At 44.4% G+C, this 21,688-nt stretch overlaps 1 protein-coding gene across 2 annotated transcripts in view; it reads left to right on the forward strand.

Moving 5' to 3' along the window:
* Positions 1 to 21,688, forward strand: part of SEC24A (SEC24 homolog A, COPII coat complex component) — a 160,189-nt gene that overhangs the window by 47,616 nt on the left and 90,885 nt on the right. For both annotated transcript variants that reach the window (XM_072145854.1, XM_072145856.1), the window contains one exon: positions 19,482 to 19,645. In XM_072145854.1, the coding sequence (XP_072001955.1) occupies positions 19,482 to 19,645 (164 nt within the window). The remainder of the gene's footprint in view (positions 1 to 19,481; positions 19,646 to 21,688) is intronic.

Below are 21,688 nucleotides of genomic sequence, written 5' to 3' on the forward strand. Positions count from 1 at the left end.
TTATTAGTCACGTTCTCCTAACAACAACATGGAGTAACCCACTGAAAAAGTTGCAAATCTGTGGTAAAAATGGTCAGCACAGAGATTCCTGTTATTGCTCCATTTCTACCAGGCTTGTGCTTTCATCCTTGATTTATGAAGTACGACACTGTTCCAAATTTTTAGCATTTCTTTTAGAAATATCCAAAAGTTCTTTCCAATATAACTAAATTACCTTTTTGCAGGTCATCTTCCTGGTCCCCCTGGCCATCTAAGGTCATTGATATGAAAGACAAAAAGGAAAAACCAAAGGGTTGCATAAAATACTGTATATACTCGTGTATAAACCGAGTTTTTCAGAAAAAAAAATGTGCTGAAAAACGTCCCCTCGGCTTATACACAAGTCAATACACAAATAAATATCAGTGTACTTAAAAAATAATTTAATAAACTTATATACTCGCCCTCCGGTGGCCCCGATGCGCAGCACGGCTCCCCCGTGCGGGTCCTCTTCTGGCTTTCCGCGCCTGTCTTCTTTCTTCTGTAACAACATGCTGGGCGCCGCCATGTTTTTCTCCCGGGCAGCGCATAGTATGACGTCCGCAGCTGCGCGTCATACTATGCCCCTGCCGACCGGGAGAGGATGGTGGAGGCGCCCAACACGATGTTACAGAAGAAAGAAGATGGACGCGGAAGCCCGAAGACGAGCCGCGCTGACATCGGGGGAGCAGCGCTGCGCATTGGGGCCACCGGAGGGTGAGTATATACGTTTTTTTATATACTACGTGGGGCAGGCTGAGGTGACTGTATACTGCTGGGGTGGCTGTATACTACTGTGGGCAGGCTGGGGTGGCTGTATACTACTGGGGGCAGGCTGGGGTGGCTGTATACTACTGGGGGCAGGCTGGGGTGGCTGTATACTACTGGGGGCAGGCTGGGGTGGCTGTATATTACTGGGGGCAGGCTGTATACTACTGGGGGCAGGCTGGGGTGGCTGTATATTACTGGGGGCAGGCTGTATACTACTGGGGGCAGGCTGGGCTGGCTGTATACTACTGGGGGCAAACTGAATCTTGTTCATGGAACCGGTCATGGGTTCCATGACAGAACGAATAATAAAGGGGAGAGCGGGCATCCCTGCCGTGTGCCGTTTTGAATATTAAAGCTGTCTGATAAAACGCCATTCACACGAATCGAAGCCGAAGCTTAAGGAGTACAGGGACAACACACTAGTAAGCATACGGCTCCGCAGGCCGAAACGGCAAAGTACTTCAGTCCTGAAGGACCAATTACCTTGGTAGTGTTGTCCCTGGCCCCTCCCGAGTATAAAACCGGTCTGGTCTGAGTGAAAAGTCCTGGTTTAACAAGGAAATTGGTTGATAGCTAGAACACGGAGTCGATTCTTTCCCTGGTTTATCTATTATAGTAATTGTGGCGTTTAGAGCTTCACTTGGGAGAGGGCAACCTGTAGCTACACAGTTGAAAGCTCTTTTCTAATGGGGCTCAAGCAATTTTGCTAATTTTTTGTAATACGGTAACGAGAAGCTGTCTGGGCCAGGGGCCTTGCCGGTCTGTGTTGCCTGCAAAGCATTCTGAAATTCCAATCCCGATATGGGGGTCTCAATGGCCTCTACCTCTTCGTCTGTCAAGGTCGGCAGTCTGGATTCTGTTATGTAAGATTGTATTTTATGTATGAATTCTTCCCTAGAGCGTTGAGATATAGGAGAGGAAAGCTTGATCGTAAGTACGAAAAGTAGAGTAACGAAAAGACAATGAGAAAAGAGAGGGAGGAATAAAAGGAGGTTGCAAATGTAAGGATCACAAGCCCCTATATTCCAAGTGAAGCGTAGAAAAGCATAAGCGAAGCTTACGAACTAACAGGCAGTAAATATCAGCATCAAACATATAATGTGGGCTAGCAACGTCATCCCCATCATGCCCTCAAGTGTGGAGCTTATGCAGCCAGGGGGAGGTTATAACTTAAAGACATTTTCTCCAGAGTGGAGGGCAACTTAAAGGCAACAGAGTGTATGTCAGAGGCATTCTCAACAGTTATTAACCCCTTATCACCGACACTAGTTTTCAGCTCAATGACCAGATTTGATTTTTCAAATTTGACATGTCTCACGATAATTGGTTATAACTTCGGAACGCTTTAACATATCCAGGTGATTTTGAGAATGTTTTCTCGTGATACATTGTACTTCATGTTAGTTATAAAATTTAAGTGATAAGTTTTGCAATTCGTTCTGAAAAAAAGTGAAAATTTGGCAAAAGTTTGTAAAAATTCTTCATTTTCCAAGTTTGAAATGTTCTGCTTTCCAGACAGGAAGTAAAACTACCCAAAAAACTTGATAATTAACATTTACGGAATGTCTGCTTTATGTTGAGATGATATTTTATGCATCCTCTCATTTTTCTAGGATGTTATGAGGCGCAGAACATTAGGTGAGATTTTTCTCAAAATTGCCAAAACTCACATTTTGAGGGACAACCCAGCTTTCAAGTGACTTTGAAAGGCCTAAATAATAGTAAAACCACATAAATTACCCCACTATAGAAACTTCAACCCTCAACGTATGTAAAACAACTTCTATTAAGTCCATTAACCCTTTAAGTGTTTCACATGGGTTAAAACAATATGGACCTGCGATTTAGAAACTATGGAATTTTTTTTGGAAAATAAATTCATTTAGGCCAAACTGACAGTTTCAGAATAAATTAAATGATGAAACGCACTGCAATGTTTGATGCCCAATTCCTCCCGAGTTTACTGATACCCCATATGTGGTGGTAAACTTCTGTACGGGCGCACGGCCGAGTATAGAATGAATGGATCCATGCGGAACACGCTTACACGTCGCGGTCATGCTTGACCGTGGCGTGTAAGGGGTTAAACGCTCGGGATCTGAGTTTTTCTGTGCAGACAGAGTTCTCTGATCATTTCCATAAAGTGGCTGTCCCTGATGACCCTAAGATCTGTCTCCTTCAAGTGGATCCTGAATTGTTCTTTCTCTACCGAAATGCTAGGAAGAGAGTAGCTAGATTTTGGATGGCTGCACATCTCTACACGACTGGGTCAAGGCAGTGAATATTACTTTCGCACTTAAGTTTTTATTTAATTACAGGAGGAAGGATAGGAGGTTCCATGCCATCTGGGACAAATGACTTGACTCCCACTCTACTGCAATTCCCCAAATTCCATCCTAGCCACACTCTTTCTGACTTATATGGGTCTTTCTCGCCCTCCTTTATTTACACCATAAGAGTCGGCCCTGGGATGGAAATATGGTGCAGTTGTTTGTTATTTTACAAGGGCATGTTCTAAATTCTATTTACCCCATTCTTGTATGGTACACTCTTCACATGTATGCTTATAAACATGCTGGACGTTTCTACGTGCTCTATCTTTATTTTCTATTTGGCTACCCAACATGGTTGTGAACCGAGTGTGCATACTGTAAGCTGTTCTCTGTATCTTTCCCTTTTATGCTGAATCCTGCGAGACCACTGTTTATGTGCTGTTTCTACCATGTGCATTGTATCTCTAAATGCCCTTTAATAAATTCTATTGTTGATTTTAAAAAAAGCCTTTCTTTCTTGTTTATTGCTCACCTTAAAGTACTAGTTAACTAGTTAACTAGGACCATATTATAATTTTTTGTGCCCTTTAGGATAAAAGAAAATTTATGGAAGGCTCACCTGCCAAAGAAAATAAGAAGATGGGGAGTAAGATTGAGGGCAGGATAGATAAGTTATGGAACTCCCCTCACATGCGTACAAAAAGTAACCAGAAAAGCAGTGGAGATGGCAAAAGCGTGTCTAAACAGAGCCTTATGAGAGAGGGGGGCAGCATTATACAGCTCTAGAAAATGAGGAATAGATAGTGGACGGTGAACAAAATGGAGATACATGTTGACAAACAAGAGACCATTAACCCCTTCCCGCTCTGCCGAACCGGCATCGGGGTGCCGGACTGAGAGCCGGCACCCCAGTGTAACACCCGGGGTCGGAGGGGCCAATGAGGAAACTAAAATCCTGGCAGCTGCAGGGTGCTCCTTACCTTCTGTGCCTCGCTGTGTGCCCATAAAATAAGTAACGGACACATGTGGGGGTTCTCTGTACTCGGGAGAAATTGTAGAACAAATTGTATGGTGGGTTTATTCTTTTTATCTTTTGGAAATGTGTACATTTTAGGGCTAAATAAACATCTATCTGTCAAAATATGACCATTCTAAATTTCACCTTCATTTTGATTAATTTACTATGAAGATCTCAAGCGGTAACAATCTTCCTAAAAGCTGTTTCTGATAGTTTGAGGGGTGCAGATTTGAAAATGGGTTGATTCTTTAGGGGGTTTTGATGCTAAATATGTAAAATTTCATTCAAAACTGTATTTATCCCCAAAATGGTCAATTCTGTAAATCTGGAAAAGCGATATTCAATTTGTATTTGTGACCTCAAAATAAATTATCCAGACATTTCAAAAATTGAAAATGTAAAAAAAAACCATGAAAATGTAAAGTAGACTCATGGGAAATGTTATTCATCAATTTATTTAGGTGGTAAATTTATCTGTCTGAAAACGCAATAATTTCAAAAATGGCAAATTTTTCAAAACTTATTATCCAACATTTACCACTAAAATAAAGTACAACATGTGGGGAAAAACAATCTCAGAATCACTTTGATAAGTAAAAGTGTTCAAAAGTTATAACAATATAAAGCAACGCAAGTCAGAATTCAAAAAATGGGCTTTAGCCTTAAGCTTCAAAATGGCTGCGTCCTTAAGGGGTTAAAACTTGCAATACAGCTATTCAAGAGTTAGCCAGTAAATTTGATAGTACCTCAGGGGACATAACACTCTTTAGGGAAGTTGTCCGTAAAATAAGAGATCGGATGAAAGAAAATCATGCAAAAGTCGCATCTATAATACAAGAAATGCAGTGTGTCAAACCGAAATCAAACCTTTAAGAAAAGAACCCAAAGATTTAAATGAAAAGATAAGCGACCTAGAAGACAGATTGCGCAGATCAAAAATCCGTATTGTGGGGCTACCCGAAGGAGTTGACGTGCAAAATGCAACAAAGTTTGTGGAATCGTGGATTGGGTAGCAGATTCGAGCAGATAAACCTCTCCAAAAATTTCTGCATGGAGCAATCTCATCACGTATCTTTGAATTCTTTACCACCAGTGTACTCGCCAAGACATGTTTGGTCAAACTACTTTGCGCTTAAGATAGAGACAGTATACTACAGGAAATGCGAGCTAATATCGAGGTAGTATATGATAATTCAAAAATGTGTTTCCCGGACTTCTCTAGATATACGACAATGAGAATGAAGACCTTTATGGATGTGAAGATTGAGGAAAGCTGAAATTAAATATGTGCTGCTTTTCCCTGTAAAACTTTTACCTCCATGTCACGGGGGTTGAGTGTATTAGTACACAATAGAATTAATTTAAAAATATTCGAGACATGTGTAGATATTCATTTATGGATTGTGTCCTAGTAGGGGTAAGATGCGTGTTATCATTTGTATATATCCCACCTCCCTATAGCAGTGAGATAATGATTTGTTAATTACAATTCATAGAAAATAAGCCAGAATGTCCAAATATATCATGTGGGGATTATAACTGTTATGAATGTGAAGCGGGATATGATAAATATATCAGGTAAAAAAATAATAATGGAGAATCGCCACTTAAAAAATTATGTACAAAGATCGGGTTAATAGACATTTGGTGACACAGATATTGAGGGGAAAAAAAGCTTTTTCCTGTTACAGTAGTTCTAGAATTATTTAGATTAGACATGGCTTTATGTAATGACAGTGGTATGAAATATATATTAACCCCTGCATTGACATCACTGATCATTTTCCCCTTCATTTCTTCTGTCAGTGTCTGCTTTCAATTGGTCAATAAGCCATCATCAGTATTGCTAAGCCAAAACAAACAGGAGTGGATACAAAACAGAAATGACCAGTAAATGGGATATTTGCTTGTCCTCTGTGTTCTGTATCTACTCCTGCTTTTGGCTATCAATCCTGAGGCTTTTCATTCCTTCTGGCAGATGAAATGAAGGGGGGAACTAAACATACTGGCAATGTCATAGAGCGATGGAAGGTGAAAACAGCATTATGAAAATCACAGGGTGTTCCAGTGAGACAACGGTCAGTTGGCAGCAGCACAGAGTGGCACAATGACAAATTATGGAGGTGGCGGAAACATGGTAGGCCACAGAGTGGCTCAATGACAATGAGCGTGGAGGTGTCGGCAGCAGCAGGAGCCCACAGGTGGCAGCAACATGTTGGCAGCAACAGGGAAAAACAAAGAGTGGCGTAATGATAGAGTTTGGAGGTGGCAGCAGCAGGAGCCCACAGCAGAGGAGGCCCCATTGTGGCACAATGACTAAGTTTGAAATTAATTTGCAGTTGATATTTTCCATTTGAATTTGAAGTTTAGAGAGGCCACATGCATAATACATTAGTTTTCCTGAAAATATCAGGTCTTTGCCAAAAAAAGAACTGCAATGGTGGCACCAGCAGCAGCTGCATGAGGTCAGCAGCAGCAGGAGCCCACAGAAGGGCACAATGATATATTTTGGCGGTTGTGTCAGCAGCAGCAGGCGCCCACAGAGTGCCACAATGATATAGTGTGTAGGTGGCGTCAGTAGCAGCAGGAGCCCACAGAGTGGCAAAATGATGTGTGGAGGTGGCGTCAGCAGCAGCAGGAGCCCACAGAGTGGTACTCTCCACCTCGGTTTGTCACAAGCCATTAGTTCTCAGAAGCTAGGAGGACGTGCGCCGCGGAGCTCCCGGCACCCTATCACCCTTCCCAGGCAGCCATCCTCCACCTGTACCCCCTCCAGCCTGTTCCCCGCTGCCGCGGGTACCGGCCCTCGCACTCCGGTGGCGGTATCGCGGAGGTCTCCGGCTCCGTGCGGTCCCCCCGCGCTCCAGCTCCTCCAGCCTCTCATGTGCCCCGCACGGCGGCGGGACCATAGCCGCCCGACATCGCGGCTACATAGCGGTGCGGTGAGGGAAACCCCCCCCCCCCGCCTCTGGACATACTGAGCCGCCATTCCAGTCCCTGGAACCCCTGGACGCGCAGGATTGCTCCACATCCCAAGCTGTTCTTGCACAGATACAGTCGAACGCTGCCAAAAAGTTGGGGATATTCTCCCGCACACAGCCCTGCTCTCCTCAGGGGTCCCCAAACTCCTCTCCCTCCCTCTTTGAAGGCTCTCAGAGCCCGCCACAGCTTGTAAGCTATGAAGAGGGTGTTGATCCGTCTGACGCGGCCACAGAGTTGGATCGCAAATTTGCAGAGGTGCTGGCGGCCATTAACGGATGCCAATCCAAACTTGTCACCAAGGTGGATGAGCTGCGACAGGACTTTGTTCTTTTAAGACACGATGTCCACAAAGCTAAAGAGCGAATTACTGAAACTGAACGCAGAATATCTGAGGTGGAGGACGTCCAGAGGCCCATGCCAACACAGATCAGAGAGCTTCAGCGCCAAATGTCTGCATCCATCGACAGAGCTGAGGACCTCGAAAACCGCCTGCGACGGAACAACGTCAGAGTGGTCGGCCTCCCCGAAAAAGTGGAAGGGTCTGACCCTGTATCCTTTTTTGAAAATTGGCTTAAAAATATGCTTCCTGCAGATACCTTCTCCCCGTTCTTCACAGTGGAAAGGGCCCATCGTGTGCCATCCTGCCCTGGCCCTCCAGGGGGCAATCCAAGACCCTTCCTGGCCCGGCTGCTGCACTTTAGGGACAGGGACTCTATCCTCAGGGCTGTCCGTACCAAGGGAGAAATTCTCTATGCTAACAGCAGAGTGTCCTTCTACCCTGATTTCTCTGCATCGGTCAGGAAACAACGCGCACAATTCACCGAGGTCCGTGCCCGTCTCCGTGACAAGGGGTATAAATACTCCATGATGTACCCTTCCAAGCTCCGAATTGTGGACGGCCAGAAGACTCGATTCTTCACCTGCCCAACCGAAGCACTTCACTGGGCTGATGCAGCCCCTCGGGCTCCTGCTGGAAGGCCCGCACCTCCTGAGTGACTGGACTCGCATATCCTTTTATCTGATGAGCTATGACAATGCTGGACTTAGTCCTGAATTGATGCTCAGGGGTCCTAAATCACTGCTCTAATTTTATAATATTGCTTTACATTGGGGCGCACGCCTCGTATATTGTACCCCATAACTGATGTGCTATCTCTCTTGGTCAATTTGGCCTGTGCGCCACACATGGCACTTACTTCTCTTTCCCCTCCCCTTCCCCTTCTTTGCGCCTACTCCCCCCCCCCCCTCCCCTATCCTCTTACCGTTCCCCTCTACATATTACTCTTCCCCTATCCCCTCCTTTGCTCTCTTTAAACATGGCTGCCTAAATACCTCCTATTTTTATATACTCTGAGGGTTGGGGGTCCCGGGACAAATGGTGTAGGTTTGTCTTGAGTTAGGGTTCACTGTTCTACTCTTTGACTGTTAGTGGGTATAGGTCTACACTACTGCTGTTAGGGTGTTAGACAGGGGGTTTGTATTCTTGGGATTGTTAGTTTAGTTCTGTTATATTTGTTATGCTCACTGTTGTCTGTCTGTCTATGTCTCTGTGGTATGAAAGGATGAATGCTTGGTTGCTCACGTCTCCTTCCCCACACCCCTTTCCCTTCCGCTAAGATGTCTTCAATTAAGGTAATGAGTTGGAATGTGAGGGGACTTAACTCCAAATTCAAGAGGGCCCTGATGTTAGATGTCATTAAGCGTCAAGCCCCTCACATTGCATGTATCCAAGAGACACACCTTACGGGTCAGAAGGTCCTCTCTCTGAAGCGGGCCTGGGTGGCCAGAGGTTATCATTCCTCCTACTCTGTTTACGCCAGGGGAGTATCCGTACTCATATCCAAAGCACTTCCTATAGAGGTCTTACAGGTTGCGCCGGATCACTTAGGCCGGTACGTAGTCTTACATTGTGCCCTGTGGGGATTTACTTTCACTATCGTGTCGGTCTATGTCCCACCTCCCTTTGACCCAGCTGTGCTGCACTTAATCTCCAGTAAACTTGCTTCTATGCCTCCGAGTCCGATCCTCTGCATTGGTGACTTCAATGCAGTCCCTAATCCCTCCCTGGATCGCACAAGCGGCCTAGACACGGGCTCGGTCCGTCTGAATGAGTGGCTCACTTCTCTAGACCTCGCCGATGTCTGGCGTAGTAAACACCCTCAAGAGAGAGAATATTCATTCTATTCCTCTGTTCATAAGAGCTTCTCTCGGATTGATCTGGCCTTTGTCTCCCCTGACATGCTGCAACACGTTGATCAAGTATCCTATTGCCCGCGCAGTGCGTCAGACCACTCTGCCCTGCTCATCAGTCTCCTTATAGGCCCCCCCAGCGACTCCCGCTTATAGCGCCTGCACCCGGCCTGGCTCCTATCCCCAGCGGTCCAGAGTACTGTTAGGGCAGCACACAGCGAGTTCTGGGATGTACACTCAACCCATCCTGATCCTCTTCTAGTCTGGGACTCGTACAAGTCCTCGGTGCGGGGGGCATTCATGTCGGGGGTAGCTGGCCATAGGAAGTCATTAAGTGCGCAGGAGGAGAGGCTGACGGCTGCACTGGTGACCGCAGAAAAGGATTACCTAGAGAAACCTACTCCCGGGAATAAAAAGACTTGGGCTCAGGCGCAGAGGAACCATTTAGCTGTAGTGAAGGAGCGCACCAGCAAGCGCCTGCTGGCCAGGGAAGCGTCCATTTTTGAATTCTGAGAAAAAAATGGGAAGCTGCTTGCATATCTCTCGCGGGCTGAACGCCCCTGTGCTTCCGTTCCCTCTATCCTTGACAGTAGCGGAGCCTTGATCACAGAACCCCGGGCCATAAACATGGTTTTTCACGAATTCTACTCTTCTCTTTACAGCTCCAGATTGTCCGCCTCTTCCGTCGAGATTTCCAGATTCCTTGACAGTCTTCCACTTTGGAGGCTCACACCGGCACAGTCATCGGAGCTTGATGCCCCGCTCTCGGCGGAGGAGGTGGAACTGGCCATCCAATCGTTGCCCCCCGGTAAGACACCTGGACTTGATGGGCTGGGAGGTGAGTGGTATAGGGATAACTGTGAGACCCTGGTTCCCCTTCTCCTTAGCCTATACTCCGATGCGCTTGATAGCGGTTCCCTTCCCGACTCCATGCGAGAGGCCCTTATTGTAGTTATTCCCAAGCCTGGTAAGGACCCTCTGCTTCCTGACTCGTACCGTCCAATTTCCCTCCTAAACTCAGATGTTAAAATACTAGCAAAAATTCTGGCAACAAGGCTTAATAAAGTAATATTATCCTTGGTTCACCCGGATCAGACAGGCTTTATGCCTGGGAGGGGAACTGACATAAATATACAAAGACTACACCTGAACATTGCAGTGGCAGAGAAGTCCTCAGACCCTGGGTTTATATTATCCTTAGACAATTGTAAGGCATTTGATTCTGTGGAGTGGCCCTATTTGTGGACCCTCTTGCCCAGGCTGGGTATTGGCCCTCGCTTCACAGCACTTGTTAGGTTACTGTATAACGACCCTAAGGCTAGGGTAAGGACCAATCTTAATATCTCACCTACTCTCCCTATGGCCAGGGGCACTAGGCAGGGTTGCCCGCTATCTCCCCTTCTCTTTGCACTTGCCATTGAGCCCCTTGCTGTGGCGATCCGTCACTCCGATAGCATTAAGGGCATTACTAGAGGTTCTATTATTGAAAAGGTATCTCTCTATGCTGATGATACACTTGTATACCTTGGGGGATGTGGGCCCCTCTCTGGAATCCCTTCTGTCCCTGATAGAACGTTATGGGGGGTTCTCAGGTCTCCGGGTTAACTGGGACAAATCGGCCCTCTTCCCCTTATCAGAGATGGGGGTACACTCCCTCCCCGTCCCAGTCCAGGTGGTGTCCACCTTTAAATATTTGGGAATCCAGGTATCACGCAAGGTCCAGGCATATACGGAGTTAAACATCACACCCCTGATAGCTGCAACGGAATCGCGCTTAAAAGCCTGGTCCACTCTCCCCTTGTCTTTGTACGGGCGTATTAACATATTCAAAATGATCTTCCTCCCCAAATTTCTATACCTCTTCCATGCCTGTGCTATACTGCTTCCTAAGAGCTTGTTTAAACGCTTAGACGGCATTCTCAGGTCCTTCTACTGGCAGAGTGGTGCCCCGCGATTCAGTTTAGCGCTGCTTCAGGCTCCCAAGTCTAGGGGTGGACTGGCTGCCCCGGATATGTATCTTTATTACCTGGCTTCCCAGCTAGTATATGCCCAGTGGTGGATAGATATAGACATGGGTAATGCAGCTACTGCACTGGCTGGTGCCCTGGTAGGTTCCTACGAGGCCCTTACAAACCTGCTGTACAGGTATAAGTCCCCATCTGATACCCCACTTCCCCTACGTACGGTAGCGGTGTGCTGGCGTAGGGCACAATCCCTGGTAGAAACAGGCAGCTCTCCCCCTCTCTCGCCTAGGACTCCATTGTGGCTCAATCCGTGGCTTTCTCACTTCCTCTCCCTCCCGGGCTGGACAATGTGGGGGGCAGTGGGGGTGAAATTTGTAGGCCAGCTCTTATCCCCGGATGCAGAATTACTCAGCTTTAACGAGATAAGGGAGAGACATACTGTACCCAATATGGCCAGCTTCCATTACACGCAACTGCGACATGCATTCAAAGCCCAATTCGGCTCCTTCAGCCTGGCAGTGAAATTCTCCAAACTAGAGACTCTGATGAGTACCCCGGACCTCCCTAAGCCACTCACTCAGTGCTATGCTCTCCTACAAGAGCAAAAGTCCAGACCGTTTGATAGAGCCTGTGAACGCTGGAGACAGGATATCCCTGACCTGTCAGATGATGACTGGAGGGAGGTCGAACTGTCCTACTTCACATCTGTAGTGAGCGCGAGGGACTTCCTGATCCAATCTAAATTCCTCCATCGTGTATATTTCACCCCTGCTAGATTATTCCGCATGGGAGCAATGCCCAATGACCTTTGCTTTCGCTGTCAGGCTGATGTCGGATCCTTCCTGCATTGTGTCTGGTCCTGCCCTAAGGTTCATGTCTTCTGGTCCGAAGTGCTGGAGTTCCTAAATCTACACTTTGATTTCCCACGTTTACTGTCTCCCTCTGTGTGTCTCCTCGGCATCATAAATGAAGTTATCAATGGCCACTATGATAAAATTTTCTTTAGGTTCGTCCTATACTACGCCCGAAAAGTGGTGGTGATGACCTGGAAGGACCAGGAGCCCCCTCCATTAAAAAGATGGATACTACTTATTAACAGTGTCATTCCCCACTACCGGTCCCTGTATGCCAACAGGAAGTGTCCCCAGAAGTTTGATCGCATCTGGTCCAGATGGTGCGCGACTCCCCATACTGCCTTATAATCACGTGTGGTATATACTCCTCTCCATGATGAAGGAGACTGAGCGTGATGGTATGTGTGTGTGTGTGACTGATTGTCTATGTCTCAATAGTTATTTTTGTCGTAACAAGACGTCTGGCTACAGTATCCTGCTGTCATTTTTCGCGATATATCCCTTAGTTAATATTGGAACGCAATAAGATCCTGTTCGTTACCACGAATGTTATTCATTTATTCTGTATTGTGGGGAAGAAAGTATGTAACAGACAATCTTGTTCTTTAGTTTGTTTATTGTATTTGTTAAAAAAAAATGTTTCCAAAAAATTTGCAAAAATAAATACTTTTAAAAAAAGAAGGGTTCAGAGTCCACGACTTGGAAAGTGAGGGACTGCAGTACCAACAGCTTGGACAAGAGCATGATCAGATTCTGCACCATAGGATGGCTGGACGTATACAGTTGTCTCTTTTTAATCATCTCCTTCAACGACTGCTGGCGCCATGCGTAGTGAGGAGCAGGAGCATCTGGACCGGGAGATGTCAAAGACAAACGACTCCCTTTGGCAGAGGTGCTGGAGCCTTGACTGACTGAAATGGCAGCGGAAGTCTGCCCCACCTCTTCACTGTCAAACAGCTGCTGACCTCAAACACTTTGTCCTCGCTGAATAGTGGCACTGAGCCCAGAACACCTAGTATCTCTCTGGCTGAGGGAAATAAACAGGACAGAGTCTGGTTAAGGACAGGTGAGGGCCACTGACCTGCTCCTGGGCTATGCCAACTAATTGTTGTATCTGACTAACCCACGGACTCTTGGCTGGGGTTTTCAATTGTTAAATTTGAGGAATTGGGTGACCTAGCCAACCACTCAACAACTATTTGGTTGTTTATCAACACACTGCCGCTACATGACAACGGCATTTCTGGCCTCACAGAGTCACCCCTGCTGCGACATCCCCTTACTGTGCTGCGACTTCTGCCTGCTCCACCTGCCACCTTTCTGTCTTTCATAGTGGTTATTCAACTATGTGGATTTGACACTTATCTGTTGCTCTCAACTTTAGCTACAACAAAGTATTGGAATTTGCATTCTAGAGATACCCCCATAACGCACACCCTGTAATTGGAGTGAAAATCACTCAATAAAGTATGTGGATTTGACACCTAAATCTTGCTCTGAACTTTAGCAACAATTAGTATTGGAATTTGCGTTATACAGATCCCCCAAATGGACACCCTGGGATTGGAGCAGAAATCACTACAGAAAGTATGTGGATTTCACACTGATTTCTTCCTATTCACTTCAGCAACAAATAAGTACTGCTATTTGGGGTATACAGATCCCCCAAAATGGACATCCTGGGATTGGAGCAGCAATCATTACAGAAAGTATGGGGATTTTACACTGATTTCTTCCTATTCACTTCAGCAACAAGAAAGAACTACTATTTGGGGTATACAGATCCCCCAAAACGGACACCTTTGGAGCCAAAATCACTACAGCACAGTACAGTAGAAGCAGCTGGAGGCTACAGGCAGTACGTGCAGTGTGAAGTGGCGAGATTTGAAAATGGTTGCCTCTTTTTATAGTCTGTGTGACATCACATAAGCCTGCCGGTCGCTGATAGTCTTACAGGTCTGCATGTGATCGAGGGTGTTCCTTTCCCCTTCCCAGAGTTCGCTGCCCCATGTAACACGTTGTACTCGCTCCCATTTTAGTAATAAAGGAAAAAGAAAAACTTTGTTCCCACAAATCACCATAAACTTCAGCTTTGTGACGAATCAAATTTTTCCTGAAATTCTAATCGAAGTTAGAATCGTTAGAATCGATTCGCCCATCTCTAACTGGGATGTTTAAGATAAATAGAGGAACTAGACAGGGGTGTTCCCTCTATTGTTTGCACTAGCTATTGAACCCCTGGCAATTATATGCAGACGAGATAAGAAAATAGGGATAAAATACGAGAGGGGCATAAAATACTTCTCTATGCAAACGATCTGCTGTTTTGTTTGAGTCAAACTGAAAAAACTTTACCTGTAGTTATTGATAAAATAAAGAAATTCTGTGAATTCTCAGGAATGGCAGTAAACTGGGATAAATAAATATTGTTACTTCTCAATAATATGGAATTAGGTGCCACTGGAGATCTGAAGTTACTAATGCAGAATCAATACTTCCAATATTTGGGTCTTATGATCGTGAAAAGGACCAATTCATTTCTGGAGCAAAATCTGGTTCCTTTGATACAAAAAATTAGAAAAAAGATTAAAATATGGATCAGATTACCCATATCGCAATCGGATAGGATAGCATTGATTAAAATGATAATATTGCCACAATTGCAATATGTAATTTCCGCCAGTCCTATTTGGATAGATGGAAAATATTTAAAAATTATAGAAACGCTACTCAATGACTTAATATGGGGCAGAAAGAGGGTTCGGATTAAAATTAAACAATTATATAGACCAAGAGACAAAGGGGGTGCTGCACTACCATATTTTTTCTGGTATTATATTTCTTCAGTTATACAATTTTTAGCTGTTGGCAACTACAAGACGATAATTAGAGAAATTGCATGAAGAGAGAAATTAGAAATGGACAACGAACTAACGCACCGTAGCACGGCGGGCCCACGTCGGCGCCAGGAAGAGGAGGAGGCGATAAGCGCTGCTCACCCCGCCCCTCTCCTTAGAGTAACATGGGGCACAGAGCTGTATTCCTAGGTGCCATCTTTCTCCCGGCTATGGAACTGTACGATGCCCACGTGTGCGGCACCGTATCACTCCATACTGCACTGTGCGCCCATTGCCGGCTTATGGGGGACATATTTCCAAAGTAAATACATCGGCCGTACATACGTCCCCCAATGGCCGTGTGAGTGAGGCATTAGGTCATATTGGTCAACTGATGTCTTGTATGACAACCCTATGAATTAAGGTGTGAAATAGTGTGCCCGTTTTAAGCTCTGGACCAAAAAGAACCTGTGGCCTGCTGCACCAGGAGAACCAAAAAAGGCATTGCAAATGAACTGATTAACATACAGAGCCAGTGAATTCAGCTTTGCAATGTGGATTTTTTGCTAATAAAATAAGACAAAAAGGATATTCTAACCACTTTCCATGCTAATGTGTGCACCCCTGTTCTTGTCCATGGAAGAAATGTCACAAATTCAAAACTCCTCTGCATAACAGTATAAGAAGTACATTGGAGGGATAGACCCCTCAATTGCCTAATGACCTTTTTACCTGAGGTGATGGGCTGAGGTGATGACATGCTGATGTAGCAACGTTACCAATGTGGCTGTAGCCGATATGGTGTTTGGAGCTCAACAGGGGCTGCACACGAGGAAAGGGGAAGGTGGTGATTGGAACCACAGAAGTGGTAAGACAGCGGGTAGTTCTGCAATAGCAGTACTCTGCCTGCAGGCACCAAAGCTTACAGAGGTACTAGGAAAGTCGGAGCACCTGTTTATATCCCTATGCCAGAATTGTGGCATCTTTGCAGAGAAAACTCCCGGGATCGACTCCACCCATGTATTTATTGTACTGTGGTGGTACACCGTACAAGGGTGAAAGTGCTGGGGTCCCCATGAGCACATCTCTCTTGTCCTTATATTTGACTAACATGTTTGATTGCAAAGTGCTTTGATAAGTGGCTGCCTAATAAGGGATCAAGGGTGTACAGTAGCGCATGCTACAATACATCTGGAACTGAGGAATTGGAAAAGTGGAATGCTGGTATAAAGTTATCCAAATACAGGTGGTAACCCTTATCCAGCAGTAAGTGAACCAGATCCCACACAAGATTCCCACTAACTCCTTGAACTGCGGGCCATTTCTTAAGTCTTTTCCCTCATGAACCCATGGCCTGTGGGTGTACCCTGTGGAACTCGTGCACAGCTTGTACATTTTGATTCTGTACCTTACCCTCTTGCTGGGCAGGTAATGACGGAACTTCAGCTTGTCCCTTGAAATATTCAAGTGACTTGTCTACACAGATGTTTTGTAAAGGGGTATATCCCCGTCAAACTTGGTGCCAAACTTTCTGCGTAACGAATTGTACTTTATAGTGATGGTATTTAATATTCCATGCCATGTACTGGGAAGTGGGCAAAAAATCCAAATGCACTGAAATTGTTTAAAAAACACATTTGCGTTTGCGTAGTCATGTCTACTTTATTCTTTGGGTCGGTATGATCACAGGGATACCAAATTTGTATAGATTTTATAATTTCATATATTTACAAGAATTAAAAATATGATTTAAATCCGAATTCTGATGGAGATTCTGATTTAGGGTCAGATGAAGATGATACTGGAAGGCCATTATTCCCAGTGGAGGATCCGGAGCATCTAATTAACCTGGCCAGGTCCACGATAGAGATTGAGGAAAAGAAAGGGCATCATTCTGCACAAGATATGATGTTCCAGATATGATGTTATGCCTCCTCCTGTACATAATCCCCTCAGATGTGGTTGTTCCAATAACAACTTTACTGATGTTATATACAGCTACAGAAGACACAAGAAAAATCTCTACTTGTTACATCCATCTTCCGTCCTCCATCTTCTTAATTAGGCATCCTTGTTCTCCCTACATCTTAGTTCCCTGACGGTGTTATCCTGCTGCTGCCCCTAACAATCTCCCCCAAATACTGAAAGGCTGCGTTCTCACGTTTGTCTTACATGTAAATAAAAGCAGGTGCACGTTACCGATCACATGGGTATTACCGAAAACCCAAATGAGATCCAAACCGATGCCTGTCCTAGTGCCACATGTAATCACTCTACCAAGAAAAGTGCCCCACACATCCCCCCCAGTAATGTTCCCCCCAGGAGTTAAGGACTTCGACATTGTGAGCTGGGGATGGTTAGATTGTGTTCTAGACCAGGCGTTAATTACAGGGCCATTTAGATTGTTTGTTTGTAAGTACTCTTTATGCTAACTGCCATGTTTTGTTTCTGAGTCCTTATGGCCATGAAGAGGTACTCATCAGTGGTGCCCCTTGTCCCCTTTGTTTACCCTAGCCATAGAGCCCCTGTCCCATCCTACACTCACTTCGCCAGAATGGAAGTGTATACATATAGGCAACCAACAATTGAGGGCCACGCTGTTTGCAAAGGACATTTTGTTTGGGTCTTTTTGGGTATTTTACATAGTTTAGAGTTAATACTAACAAGTGTGAAATGCTAGACATTTCATGAGAAGGACAAGGGATAGATAAAGTCGATTTAGAAGTGCCCATCAATACATCTATATCCTGCATTAAATATCTCTGGATAAATAAAAGGCTGGGCAGGCTGTATACCCCAGGGGGCTGGGCAGGCTGTATACCCCAGGGGGCTGGGCAGGCTGTATACCCCAGGGGGCTGGGCAGGCTGTATACCCCAGGGGGCTGGGCAGGCTGTATACCCCAGGGGGCTGGGCAGGCTGTATACCCCAGGGGGCTGGGCAGGCTGTATACCCCTGGGGGCTGGGCAGGCTGTATACCCCTGGGGGCTGGGCAGGCTATATACTGGGAGGCTGTGACTAATGCATTTCCCACCCTCGGCTTATACTCAAGTCAACAGGTTTTTCCAGTTTTTTGTGTTAAAATTATGGGTCTCCGCTTATACTCCGGTCAGCTTATACTCGAGTATATACGGTATATACATTTGCTATCACATGATCGTACTGAACCAAAGAATAAATCGGAAAAATTAGATACTGAAGAAAAAGAGGAGAAGAGCAAGTCCAGGATGTTTTTCTCATTCTGAGAGGGAGAATCAGTGAGTTGTGAAAGATCTAGAGAGGTATTACGTGATGAGAGCTGAGTGGCAGGATTAGAGATTGGAGTGTTAATAGGGATGTTGGAATCTCACAGGATAGAAAGTGAAGGAGACGAGAGGCAATGTGGTCAAGGAGCTAGTAGGTTGAGCCGTGAGGACTATATGCTACAGCCACACGAAGAGAGAATGGGCAGAAAGTTGGAGGGTGTTCACCTCAAAAGATGCAAAAGTTAGTGTTCAAGAGGAAGGTTTAAAAATGGTGTGATTTTTGGGGAGTTTCTAATAACTAGAACTTTTAAAACCCTTCTAAAAAATAAAATGCCATCTAAAATTATTTGAATATGAGATAAACTTTTGAAAATGAGAAAAATAAGTGGTCTATTGTAAACCAGAGACATGGAAAATCTTAATTTAGTAACAAATTTGAAATCGCTAGAATGTGTTTGATTAACAGTTTGTGTGGTTTGGTGTGGATTTCCAGCATTTTTAAAGGGCCCATAGTCACTCATTAAACTTTTGTACTATAATTAAATGTTTGAGGAGATAAAGTGTAGAAATCCGAACATTGCTTATTTTTGTTTCCATTTTTTTTAAATATATATATCTCTTTTCAACCAAAATATACCACTAATGTGAAGTACAAAATGTAAGGAAAAACAATTGCCCTGTTACAGCGTTACACCGCCTTTAGTAACACATGGAAGATTTGAAATGAAGCAGTGTCTTCCATGTGTTACTACAGCTGGAAAAGACTATTGATGAAAACGCCTACGCTGTACTGAGGAGACCCAACCAGGTCAAAACATTCCTGTCCACAGTTGGGAGTCTGTTCCTTCTTAAATAGATATACTGGTTTGGGTTTAATCCCACATTGTGTCATTAGGCCTTTTGTAGGTCATGCTCGATGTCAAAAGAGCTACCTTACAAGGTAGCTAAAAGAGGTGTGGCTTTCCTTATTCCATCCTGGAAAACTTTGCATATTTTCCCAGAATCTCCCTAGTGGTGTGATGGAAATGTCGACAGTCAACTGTGTAAGGATGATACTACCATGCATTCACAGGATTTGCCAACAGAAATTAAGGATCGGATGAGGCAGAAAGCCTAGAGTGGATGTTGATTAAATAAATTCACGACCCCATAGCCTCTAAGGCTCATCTGCGTATGTTTAAAATCCTATTTTTTTTATTCTTAACCATTTTGTTTATTTTTTATGATGAGTAGAAAAAATTAAAGAACCTAGGTATTAAGTGATATGATAATCCGAATAAATGTTTTGGCTTTATTTTTAATTCAGAACTTTTTTTTTTTCCATACCACAGGGATGGTTCAACCAATTCAGCCTACTCCACCACAGAATCCTAAAATAACAAGGAATGCATATCCTTCACTGAAACCTGGTTACCAGAATGTTTTTCCGGCAGGTGGCTCAGAATTAACACCCCCCAGCCAGCAGTATCCTAACAGACCACAACCTCTGTCACAGGTATAATGTTCTCCTATTTTATAAATGACTGCAATCATTTGAAGGGATTGTATTATGGCATTTACGTAAGGTTTTGTTCTTTAAAATATCCCTAAATTGTTGCATTTGCGGAATTTCAAATTTTCTGAATTACATATTTTCTTTTTCTTTAGTAAGACGACTTACTTTTTTTCTTCAGACAACTTGAGATTTTGAATGTGAATCTAGATGCTCTCCCACAGTGACTGTTGTCCCCACAGTGGCTTTGGGAAATTGTAGTAATTGGTTGCTACTTATAACATTAAAGGGGTTTTCCCCTCTGGGCATTCACATTTATTTAAATTCATTTATCATATATAAACATTTCTTCAATTGGGTGTTTAGAAAAATGTTCCTGTGTGAAGATAATTTTTCATAAATGTAGTCATATGGTCCCTTTAGAAACAAGGCTGTGTCCTTGGATACGATTGCACAAAGAAACAAAAAGTTTTTATTTATGAAATGTCCGGGAGTTATTGCAGGTCCTACAGCCTCCCTGTGGTAATGAAGGAAGCCGAGGAAGCGATCTTGTTTCTAATGGACAACATGGCAACATTTATGAGAAATTATCTTCACACAGGAACATTTTTTAATAACATTAATAACATCCAATTGAAGAAATGTTTACATTTGGCAAATAAGTTGAATTAAATGTGAATGGCCAGATGGGAATACCTATTTACCTCCTCATTTGCCAAATGAAAAACCACATTAATCAAGCTGTCGATTCCACTCTTTATTTTTGATTTTTCAAAACAGATTTCGAGATACAAACAGATGATAAACACAAAGATTTATAATGTAACACATTAAACCAGAGAAAACAAAATAAATAAAACATTTATTGTCACATACAATGAATACGTTCGACATAGAAGTCTATATATGATACCACCAGAAGTAGCCTAGTTTAACCCCTTCCTGCTCCACGACTGATATATCCGCCACTGACCGTAGTGACGCCGGTGCAGTCTGCAGAGATGACATCATCCTGTTGTGGCATGCCGGGATTGTGAGGGGACATCCCCCCTCTGACATCACAGGACCAATCTGATTGGTCCTGTGATGTTGATCGCTGTCATTGGCCAGTCTATACAGACTTCTTGGGGAAGAGGTCAGTACAGTCATGGCAATAAGTTTTGAGAATGATAAAAATGTTAATTTATACAAAGTCTACTGCATCAGGTTTCATATTGGCAATTTGCGAAGATTCCAGAATGTTATAAGGAGTGATCAGCTTAACAGCAATTAATTGCAAAGTCAGTATTTGCGTAGAAAATGAACTTTTTCCCCCAAAACACATTTCAACTTCATTGCACGCCTGCCTTAAAAGGAGCAGCTAACATCATTTCACTGATTGCTCCATTAACACAGGTGTTAGTGTCGATGAGGACAGGGCTGGAGATCTATCTGTCATGATTAAGTAAGATCGCACCACTGGACACTTTAAAAGGAGGCTGGTGCTTGGCATAATTGTTTCTCTTCTGTTATTCATGGTTATCTCTAAAGAAACATGTGCAGTCATCATTGCACTGCACAAAACTGGCCTAACAGGGGAGGGTATCGGAGCTAGAAAGATTGCACCTCAGTCAACAATCTATCGCATCATCAAGGATTCCATTGTTGCCAAAAAGGCTCCAGGGCCCCCAAGAAGGACCAGCAAGCACCAGGACCATCTCTTAAAAGTGCTTCAGCTTCAGGATCGGGCTACCAGCAGTGCAGAGCTTGCTCAGGAATGGTAGCAGGCAGGTGTGAGTGCCTCTGCAAGCACTGTGAGGCGGAGACTCTTGGAGCAAGGCCTGGTGTCAAGGAGGGCAGCAAAGAAGCCACTTCTCTCCAGAAAAAACATCAGGGACAGACTGATATTCTGCAAAAGGTACAGGGAGTGGACTGCTGAGGACTGGGGTAAAGTCATTTTCTCTGATGAATCCCCTTTCCGATTGTATGGAACATCTAGAAAACAGCTTGTTCGGAGAAGTCAAGGTGAGTAATACCACCAGTCTTGTCTCATGCCAACTGTAAAGC

The sequence above is a fragment of the Engystomops pustulosus genome, chromosome 4 (genome assembly GCF_040894005.1).
Source record: "Engystomops pustulosus chromosome 4, aEngPut4.maternal, whole genome shotgun sequence".
Classification (NCBI taxonomy): Eukaryota; Metazoa; Chordata; class Amphibia; order Anura; family Leptodactylidae; genus Engystomops; species Engystomops pustulosus.